The 11,249-nt window shown below is 43.0% G+C and overlaps 1 protein-coding gene across 1 annotated transcript; it reads right to left on the bottom strand.

Moving 5' to 3' along the window:
* Window positions 1–1,856: 1,856 nt before the first annotated feature.
* lsm1.S (LSM1 homolog, mRNA degradation associated S homeolog) lies at window positions 1,857–10,980 on the bottom strand. The gene is given in 4 exon segments (NM_001096640.1): window positions 1,857–2,295; window positions 6,584–6,699; window positions 8,492–8,560; window positions 10,843–10,980. Coding segments are annotated over 4 exon segments (402 nt in total). The 5' UTR covers window positions 10,889–10,980; the 3' UTR covers window positions 1,857–2,124.
* Between the last annotated feature and the right edge of the window lie 269 nt (window positions 10,981–11,249).

Genomic DNA, 11,249 nt, shown 5'->3' with positions numbered 1-11,249 from the left:
CTAGTAAGGCCCTATCTAGACTATTCCGTACAGTTTTGGTCTCCATCACTCAAACAGGACGTTATTGTATTAGAGAGGGTACAGAGAAGGGCAATTAAGCTGGTAAAAGGTATGGAAAATCTTAGCTATGAAGAAAGACTGGCCAAATTGGGGATGTTCATGCTGGAGAAGAGGCGTTTAAGGGGTGATATGATAACCATGTATAAATATATAAGGGGATCATATAATTATCTCTCTAATGCTTTATTTACCAGTAGGTCTTTCCAGCAGACATAAGGTCACCCATTCCGTATATAAGAAAAAAGGTTCCGTCTAAATATTTGTTTTTTTTTTTTTACAGTAAGAGCTGTGAAGATGTGGAATTGTCTCCCTGAATCAGTTGTACAGGCTGATACATTAGATAGCTTTAAGAAGGGGTTGGATGGCTTTTGAAAAGTGAGGGAATACAGGGTTATGGAAGATAGCTCATAGTACAAGTTGATCCAGGGACTAATCCGATTGCCATTTTGGAGTCAGGAAGGAATTTTTTCCCCCTCTGAGGCAAATTGGAGAGACTTCAGATGGTTTTTTTTTGCCTTCCTCTGGATCAACTGGCAGTTAGGCAGGTTAAAAAAAAAGTTAAAAGGTTGAAAACTTGACTGACGTGTGTCTTTTTTCAACCTTACTATGTTACTATGAGTGCGCAGGTGCCATAAGAAGACAAGGGAGAGTAACAAAAGGGAAGGAGATGGGGGGTGCGAGAGTAGCAGGGGAGTGAGCCACCCAGACTAAGGAATAAAGAGTGCTAGAGGGGAGGGGTGAGTAGCAGGGGAGCAAGCCATCTGGACTAGGGAGTGACAGAGGGAGGGAAGAGTGCTAGAGAGGAGGAGGTGAGAGTAGCAGGGGAGTGAGGCACCCTGACTAGGGGTAGGGAGTGATGGAGGGAGGGAAGAGTGCTAGAGGGGAGGGGGGCGAGAGCAGCAGGGGAGCGAGCCACCCAGAATAGAAGTTGGGAGTGACAGAAAAGTGCTAGAAAGGAGGAAAGGGGAGGGAACGAGAGTAGCAGGGGAGTGAGCCACCTGGACTAGTGGAGGGAGTGACGGAATTGCTAGAGGGGAGGAGAGAGGAGGGGGCGATAGCAGCAGGGGAGCAAACCACCCGGACTAGGGAGTGACGGAAGAGTGCTAGAGGGGAGGGGAAGGGAGGAGAGAGGAGGGGGGCAAGAGCAGCAGGGGAGCGAGCCATCCAGACTAGGGAGTGACAGAGGGAGGGTAGAGGGGAGCGAGAGAAGCAAGGGAGCAAACCACCCAGAGTAGAGGTTGGGAGTGACGAAGGGAGGGAAGAGTGCTAGAGGGGAGGAGAGAAAAGGGGGGCAAGAGCAGCAGAGGAGCAAATCACCCAGACTAGGGAGTGACGGAGGGAAGCATGCTAGAGGGAAGGGAGGGAGAGCAGCAGGGGAGCAAGCCACCCGGATTAGGGGTTGGGAGTGATGGAAGAGTGCTAGAGGGGAAGGGAGGTGAGAGGCGAGAGCAGCAGGGGAAAGCCACCTGGACTAGGGGTAGGGAGTGACAGAGGAAGGAAAGAGTGCTAGAGGGGAGAGCAGCAGGGGAGCAAACCACCTGGACTAGGGGTAGGCAAAAATCTTTCAAACAGGTACCTGCCCAGCGCCCCCACATCTTTGTGCTCTAGGCAGGTACCTCTTCTGCCTACCCCTAGTTCCTGACTACCCCTAGTTCTGGCCCTGCACCTAAATATGTAGTACAGAGCCCCCCTCCAGCTGAATAATACCAAGGGAGCCTCCATGCAGCTGCCCACAAAGGAGCAGAGAGAGAGAGAGCCACCAGTAACATTATGGACAAAAGACCACATACGCCAGATTAAAAAATAAAGCGTTGACAAAAGAAACTTTTAATGGGATTTTCCCCATAACAAAATTGCAGAGCAGTTCTTCAACATAAGTGCTATTGAGTGTATAGCTTAGCCATTTCTAAGCAACGGTTTAACCAAAGTAAATGGATATTTTACAGTGCACTGCAATAGTCCAAATAAACAAACTGATGAACAAAAAAAAAAAACCAAGAAACTTTTTTTTTCACTTTCAGAACATAAACAATCATTTAGCATCAGACTGTCCATGGTAAAGTGTCAGTATTCGTCCAGTGTGTCTGCTCTGGGGATGGACAGGCCCCGCTCTTTTAGGGCCTGTACCTTCAGCTTTTCAGCTTCATTTTTGCTCTGCTGCTCTACGCGCTGATCCTCTAGGATTTCCTCTATGGAGACCTGATGGAGAGGGGTATCATTTTCTTTCTCCAGGTCCTACAATTTATAAAGAAAAAAGGAAGATGCAATATGAGACTTATACAATGTAACAGTGATATTGCATAAACAACTCTATGTAGCTTGTAGTTACATATATTTTTTTACCAGTCAGTAAATGGATGTTAGATATGACTTTTACATAAAAGTTTCTATTGTTCAGTAACTCATTGCTATGGAAACCATGTTTCCACTAGTACCTTTTTTTTAATATTAATTTTATTGAAAATTTTCAGGTACAGTATGTCATAGTGGTTATCATGAAACATTTGGTAAATAAAAAACAAACAAATCAATAAAATGAACACAGCGTGCAATCAACCTATTGTGTAGTTTGTATCATAAGATGTATATTACAATATTTGAAGCCTTAGGGGCTGTAAGTGTATATGGTATCTTTATACCTAGTGCAGGGTAAGAGGTGCAAGACTTAGATATTTGGGAAAAGTCCTCAGATTTTCTTCTCCTAGGCCTATCCATGGCCCCCATATCTTTTCAAACCTATTAGGACAGCCTCGTCTTATATATATATATATGTTAGTTTATTTAGTGATATTGCCTTATGGCTGAGGTCTTCTCACAATACCTGTGTTGGGCCCTTTTGAGTGTTCCATTTCAATGCAATTGTTTTTTTTGGCATATATACAGAGTAGGCATAGAAGGGTTTGATCTGTTTTCCTTGGAGACAGCTCTTCAACCTTATTGAGTAGAAGTATTTTCGGGTCTAATGGGATAGATATGTCTTGTCTACCTTGGAACTGTTGCGTGACCATAGACCAGAATTTGTGGGCAAGGGGACATTTCCACGTGGATGAAGGTTGCTGGGCTCCCTTGGCACCTGTGACAGTTCTCTCTTATATCAGGTTTTAGCTTGTGTAGGTGACTTGAAATGAGGTATGTACAGTGCAGAAATTTTAGCTGGGTCAGTCTATCTCTGGAGCATATAAGTCCCTGTGTAGTTGTTTCCAGTATCTCCTGCCAAACCTACATTGTAATCTCAGGGATTTCACCATTTATTGTGGCGCTTGCTCAGTGCTGGGCCCCCTGTAGTTGTCAAGCAGTTGAGACAAATGTTTCTTTAAGTCAGGGTTGTGTATCCATGTCTCAATCCTCAGGGGATGTAAGTTAATATTTTGGCATGGAAATTGGGAAATCATGGCTTGTCGAAGCTGGATATATCTGAACAACATATTGTTAAGGAGAGAATTTTTTGTTTAAAGGGATACTGTCATGGGAAAACATGTTTTTTTCAAAATGCATCAGTTAATAGTGCTGCTCCGACAGAATTCTGCATTGAAATCCATTTTTCAAAGGAGCAAACAGATTTTTTTTATATTCAATTTTGAAATCTGACATGGGGCTAGACATATTTTCAGTTTCCCAGCTGCCCCCAGTCATGTGACTTGTGCTCTGATAAACTTTAGTCAGTCTTTACTGCTGTACTGCAAGTTGAAGTATCATCCCTCTCCCTTTCCCCTCCCCAGCAGCCCATAAATAGAACAATGGGAAGATAACCAGTTTGCAGCTCCCTAACACAAAATAACAGCTCCCTGGTAATCTAAGAACAACACTCAATAGTAAAAGCCAAGTCCCACTGAGACTGATTCAGTTAAATTAAGTAGGAATGATAACAGCCTGCCAGAAAGTAGTCCCATCCTAAAGTGCAGGCACAAGTCTTTGTTAGTTCAAGCTGGGTGAGGGCTAGGGAGTCATCACCTCTGCTTATTTGTTTCCGTGGGATGGGCCACATACTCTTGTTCAGTCTTGTGCATTGTTTGGGTTAAGGAGATCTGTGCATTTATTATGTTAGTGTGTGCTTTAATATTGCTTGTGTATTCTCCCCTTGTATAAGCTTTTAGAGCATCCCAAACTATATCGGGCTAGAGGAATCTAAGTTGGTAGTTATGTACAATTCCAAGATATTGAGCATGTAGTCAGTTAGTTGTGGGTGGTTGATCCAGTAGGAGATAAGTCTCCATGTTTTGCTAGTGGCTTTGGGGGAGATTGGGGGGTTACTGTTAGAAGAGAGTGGTCGGATATGACCCTAGTAAGGATCCCCACCTTAGATACCATGGTTTTAGGTCTGGGGTACCCATCGATAGGTCTATGCGGGATAGCCTGATATGCCCAGCTGAATAGCAGGTAAATTGCCGAGTCCCTGGGTTGTGAACTCGCCAGAGATCCACCAATCCATATGTTGTGGCCCATTTAGTGCAATGTTGATTACCTGTGCCAGTGGGGAAAAGTTTGTTCAAAGTATCTGCCGTTGCCGCAGTTATCGCTTTGCTTCCATGAATTTGGCTCGCCGATTTCTTACTTCCGTGGAAAAGTCAGGGTATAAGGATGTTTTATGATTGCCATGCATTATATCTCCAGCTTTCCAGGCTTCAGCTAGGGCAGCATCTCTGTCCTTGTAGTTTAAAAGCCTGGCTATGATAGGTCTTGGTGGTACACCTGGAGGACACAGGGCATCCGATAGGCTCTTTCTACTGTAAACATTGGTGTAAAGGCTGCTGTGCCAAATTTGTCTGTAAGCCATTTTTCCAGGAATTGTTCCAGGTTAGGGCCTTCAGTCCATTCAGGGAGGCCTAGTATGCGGATATTGTTTCAGCATAAGCGGTTTGCCGTGTAATCTGCTTTTGCCTCTAAGTCTGTAATGCTTTGTCTTGAGTTTTCTATCCGGCCAGGCAGTGGGTACGTGAGATCCATAAACTCAATAATTCTGGTTTCTGTCTCCATGGTCCTCTCCCTGATGTTTTGCACATCTTGTTTTAAAAAAGCAAAGTGTCAGGAGCGCGACACGGCTCCCCCATCCGTGGCGACTCATCGTCCAAGATGGCAGCGCCCATGGCCGCCGCGTGGTTTCTGGCGATGGCGCACCGTCAGCGCACAAACAGGTGACATGATGCTGCGTTTTGGCGCCAAATATGAAATAAGGACGCTGAAGACACCGGTTCAATGCTCGATTGTAGGTTCCGTTTGCTGGTGTTCCTGGGTATTCTATATTGTGATCCTGGACTTTGACCTCTGCTTTGACCCTGACGACGATCCTGATCTGCTTGCCTTTTGAACTTTTGCCTGGACTTAACTAAGCTTTCTCCTGATCCCTATCTGGTTACCACGAACTTGGACTTTAACCTGAGCCTTCCCCCTTGGTCTGGACCTCCCCGCTAGAAGCCGACAGGCCTTTGACATTATAATCGTACCATGGACCCCACTGAGGAAGCTCCGCCTGATGTCGGAAGAGCTCTCCGGGGATTGGCATCCTGCTTGGAAGCGTATGTAGCTCAACAGGTCTGCATTGGGCAAGTACTTGACACTCTCCTTTCCCGGATGCCTTCAGTGTCCCCTAGATTCCCCGCGGCACCGCTACCCCCACCTGTGATCCCTCCAGCTGGTGAGCCCCACATTCCTCCACTGCCTCTTTGTCTACTCCCCTGTGTGTCCTGGCAAATTATGACAGACCGTTAACCTCTAAAATAATCTCTAAGACTATGGGGGAATTACCGTTGCAGGTTGGGAATCAGCATACAGAAAAACTATCGTTCCTGATTATTACCTGCCCTTCCAATCCCATGGTGTTGGGATTACCCTGGCTTCGTCTGCACAACCCCTCCATTAACTCACTACCATCCACCAGGTATCCGTTTCCTCTACCGATCTTCAACCTCTGCCAGCAGTATATGGGGATATTGCTGATGTCTTCCTACCCCCTCATCATCCTTACGATTGCCCCACAGATCTTCACAGCACAATGCCACCCAGAGGTCGTATTTATCAATTATCCCCTGCCGAGACGTCTGCCATGAAATACTATATTCAGGAGAATATTCAGGATTCATTCTTCCCACTACCTCTCCAGCCGGGGCTGGCTTCCTCTTCATGGAAAAATAAAGATGGAGGGCTACGCCCCTGCATAGACTACCGGGGTCTTAATAAAATTACGATCAAGAACCGGTACCCCTTGCCCCTAATTTCTGAACTGTTCGATCAACTGAGGGGGGCTAAGATTTTCACCAATCTGGACAGCCCTATAGCATCAATTTATATTACAGACAAACATTTTCTGCTTGCGATGGCCCTAAGCTGGGTGATTGATGGCAGTGCAGCACTGGGAACAACAGATAATGACTTCCCTCCCATTTCTGTCAGTGCATTTCACCTTCTTTGCTTGGGAATGGTTGAAAGTGAGTGGCCATCTGCTGGCAGCAAAGGAATTAAGTACAGTTTAATATGCCATTAAGTGTTCAGCAAAATCATCAGTCAATACACAACCAAAATGACTTACAATTTCACCGAGCAGAACCACGTTCTCTCCACGCACAACAAATATTCCTCGTGGTATGTCACCGTACTTCTTCCCAACATGGATTCTCTCCACAGTCTGATGCAACACAAGATTTGCTAATTTAGCAGAAAAGAATGAAAATCTGAGTGAACAAGGATGCCGTGGCAACCTAACCATTTTACTATAGAACAGTGTGCACAGCTACATTATTTTATACAGGTATGGGATCCGTTATCTAGAAATACATTATCCAGAATGATCCGAATTACAGAAAGGCTATCTCCTATAGACTCAATTATAATAAAATAATCAGAATTTTTAAAAATGATTTCCTTTTTCTCTGTTATAATAAAAACGTATCTTATACTTGATCCAAACTAAGATATAATTAATCCTTATTGGAAGCAAAAGCAGCCTATTGGGTTTATTTAATGTTTACATGATTTTCTAGTAGACTTAAGGTATGAAGATACAAATTATGGAAAGATCTATTATCCAAAAACCCCCAGGTCCGAGCATTCTGGATAACAAGTCCCATACCTGTATAGCAAATCTATATTTTCCATATTACCCATTAAGCATAGGGGACCATACGACCCATCTGTGTGAAAGTCAACATAAACTGGTATATTTACCCTTCTTAAAGATTTCTGGTCTTCCAAGCCCTTGTTTCCATCCAAAACAAAGTAATCAGTCAATCCAAGTAGGTGGGTGAAGAAACCGATCAGCGCAGGTGTACTGCTGCAAGGTGCTTTTATTGAATACACGACATGTTTCGAGCTTAAAAGCACACTTGATAAAGAGCTTTTAAGCTCGAAACATGTAGTGTATTCAATAAAAGCACCTTGCAGCAGTACACCTGCGCTGATCGGTTTCTTCACCCACCTACTTGGATTGACCCATCTGTGTGGCAATGATATGTGTTTTGGGAAAATTCACTGACCCACAACGACACAATCCTCACCAATCCAGGCCCAACATTTGCCTGCACTATCTGCACTCAGGTCTCACCTGCCCCACTCTGGTGATGTCAGATGCAGGGTATCTCCAAAGGCATCACCAAATGGTGTGAGGTACGGGTGGTGATGCCTTTGACGGGGTTGGGAAATACTGTTGACATCAACAGAGGAATAAGCCCACATACTGTTTACTTTATAGGATAAGTAAGCTTTTAAAATAAGTGTAAAAATAAAAATAATGTAAAATTGATGCGAGTGCTATTCTATGCACTTTTGCAATATACATTCATTTATTTTTATATTCCAAGGGATACATGTACTGTTAATATGAATGAATTCTGTTACAACAGTGCCAACTTCTGGTCAATTTCTGACCAGTCTGACCACCAAGTAGTCAAGGAGAAACAAAGAGGCTGCTCTGATGCTCTTCTGACTAGGAAAAAAAATGTGAAACCTTTCTCTTTCCTAAGCAGAAGAACATCAGAGCAGCCTCTTTCTTTCTCCTGACAACTTCCTTGACTACTTGGTGGTCAGAACGGTCAGAAACTGGCCGGCACGTGGCGCTGTTGTAACAATTTATTCATATTAGCAGTACATGTATCCCTTAAAATCTTGGAATAAAAAAAAAATAATGAATGTACATTGCAGAAGTGCTTAGAATAGCACTCATGTCAATTTTACATTCACTTATTTTAAAGGTTTACTTATCCTTTATCTGCCTGAACCCACTTGTGTCCCCATTCATTGTGTTTTCATTCATTGGTATTAGGGATGGTGACTGGGGTGTGGTGACCACCAATATTCACTGCCAGAAGGCAGCAGATGTCAGAGTGTCCTGTGTGCTCCTAGTATAAAGTCAGTGGCATTTATCCGCCTTAGTGGGTCCCTTCTTGCAAAATAGCACTCTGGTGTTAAGCATTTGCTAGGCCACAGAGTTGGGGTAACTCACCAAATTGATCAATGCTCCTTAGATACCCTATAAGGGTCCTTCCATCTCTCAGTAAAACCAAGTGTTTTTCTAAAAGAAAAGAGAAAAATTTTGTATGGTAAACAGTGGCTGATATGTTACAATGCTACACAGTGACCTAGTGAGGAGCTCATTAATAGCACATGTTTTTACTGTGTGGCAGTAATTTGCCTCTAAAGGGGATTTTGCATAGTAAAAGAAAATCTAATTCCAGGTAACTTTCCAAAGCAGGTATAACTTAACGGAATGTTCAGACAGACTGTGAAAAATAAAAAAATGTTTCTAACATAGTTAGTTAGCCAAAAATGTTATCTATAAAGGCTGGAGTGACTGGATGTTAAACACAACATTTACATTTGCCAATAAAACTGGAGAAGTACCCCACGCCAGCCAATCAAAAGTTTGCTCTAAGTGCATTTGTCACAGTTTATTAATGTAATTGCTGATAAGTTCTACTCCTGGGTAAAAATACATTAATTCCGAGAAGCTGAAATGAATCACACTCATTATTTCTAATGACCTACATGCATACAATAAAGAGAGCAAAATCTCCACATCTGTTGGTTGCTGATAACACTATCAAAGGTGCCATACACAAGGACAAAAGTAACTTGGCACTTGTTACATAAATAACGAAAAACTGCGATAGATTATAGAGCAAAAATAGCTGAATCTAGACTAAAGGTGGCCATACACGCACCAATATCGTATAAAACTAATTTTCGTAAAACATTTGGTGCGTGTATGGTGGCTGACAAGCCGACCAATATCAGCAGAAGACTTGGATATTCAGTTGGCTCGTCGATCGGGCTGGCCAGAAAATTTTGATTGGGCCCCTTTGAAGGTACCTAAACATCTTATTGTATCGTTTCTATCTGTATATCTGACCATTCAGCTCTGCACGTGTGTATTGAAACTAAAAATCTTTCTTGGAAACATCTTTTCCAGGAAAGATTGTAATTGTTACGTCTATGGTCACCTTTACACTTCACTTGCCCAAGATTAAGCTATTCAAAACTTTACCTACAGTGATTCCCATTAGCTGCAACAGAAAGGCATTTGGAAGTGCAGATTTCTCGCGTATGACAAAGCACTTGCCTGACATCACTCTACATGGGAAGGAAAGTCTTAAAGGATTGGTTCACTTTTAGATTAACTTTTTCTATGTTATAGAATGGCTAATTATGAGCAAGTTTTCAATTGGTCTTTATTTTTTCTTTTATAAAATGTACTGCTAAACAGAGCCTCCTGTAGGCTGCCAGTCCACATTGGGGCTACCAAATAGCCAAACAGAGCCCTTATTTGGCATCCCCAGGGACTTTATTCATGCCCCATCTTATTCAACATCTGAATGTGGCTCACAGGTAAAAATGGATGGTGACCCCTGTCGAAGCCATTAAAGCTATAAACCCATTCCGTCAGCTTTAAGGATAGGGGTATTTGACATTAAAAGGAAACAACATTTATTCCTTCCTGTACTGTTGTTTCCAACTACTCTAACTGTGCAGCTATAGGCAGCAAATTAAACGGTTGTTCACCTTTGCATTAACTTTTAGCATGAGGCAGAGATTGACATTCTGAGTAAATTTGCAATAGTTTTCATTTTTTTTTATTTTTCTGTGTGTTTTTTAAAGGATTGAGCTTTTTATTCAGCAGTTATCCTGTTTGCAATTTCAGCAATCTGGTTGCTAGGGTCCAAATTACCCTAGCAACCTTGCATTGATTTGAATGAGAATTTTATATAAATAGGAGAGGAAATGAATAAAAAGACAAAAAAAGTTGCAATAACGATACATTTGTCACCTTACAGAGCATGTTTTTTTTGAGCTGTGGCCAGTGCCTCTGATTTGAAAGTTGGGACATAAAAAGGGGAAAATAGTTTAAAAACTATAAACAAAACAAATGCAGAAAAGATGCTTAGAATAAAATTATATGCTATAAATTAACTCAAAGGTGACCCCCCCCCCCCTTTTTAACAGAGCTGGAGGAGAGTAGGACAATAGACCCAGATGCCATGGCATGACTGTGGATGCTTGCTTAGAATGGTATTTTGCAAAAAAAAAAAAAATCCGAGTTCCCTTTTAAGGAAGTGTTTCTAGGGAAGAGACTCGAGTGACATTGGGACAAAAACAAGTTCAATATGAACTAGAATAAGCCAAGCAGTAGTGTCTGCACAAGCAGTAGTTAAACTACACCTCACAACGTGCTACATGTGGAATGGAGGGATTGTCATGTTTAGCAAGGCGAGTGGGAAAGCCGAGCAGTCGCAGTCTCGGTTTCTGTGTTGAACTTTCCTAGTGAAAAGCAGTTTGTTGGGGCAGGTATATACTGACTGTCTATATCCTCTATGAGGCTGGCGGTCCCGGGCATATAATTCATCCTCTTTTTTTCCGACCCTCCACGGGCCACTATCTCAAAGCGAACGCCACACAAAACTGGACTCCACAAACACCGCCATTCTATTAGAAAAAAGATGGCACTTCCGGCGGGGCGGAGGCTTCATATATACGTGACGCCATTCTAAGGCGCCCGGGTGACAGCTTCTGCGCTTTCACTTCCCGAAGTTTTTTTTTTTTTTTGCTGGGTTTCCACTTTCATCTCACTGGTGGTTGTGCTGCCGCGGGCGTGGCTACAGAAAGCTATCGGCCAACTAGAAATCTGATTTCGACTATTTTGCCGACTCTGCTCAACGGTGATTGGTCGTACTTCACGCGTTCCAAACCTTTGACTTTCCGATTGG

This window comes from Xenopus laevis, chromosome 3S, assembly GCF_017654675.1.
Source record: "Xenopus laevis strain J_2021 chromosome 3S, Xenopus_laevis_v10.1, whole genome shotgun sequence".
Lineage (NCBI taxonomy): Eukaryota > Metazoa > Chordata > Amphibia > Anura > Pipidae > Xenopus > Xenopus laevis.
The sequence above is the reverse complement of the archived record's forward strand: the minus strand, read 5'-3'. Positions and strand labels throughout refer to the sequence as shown.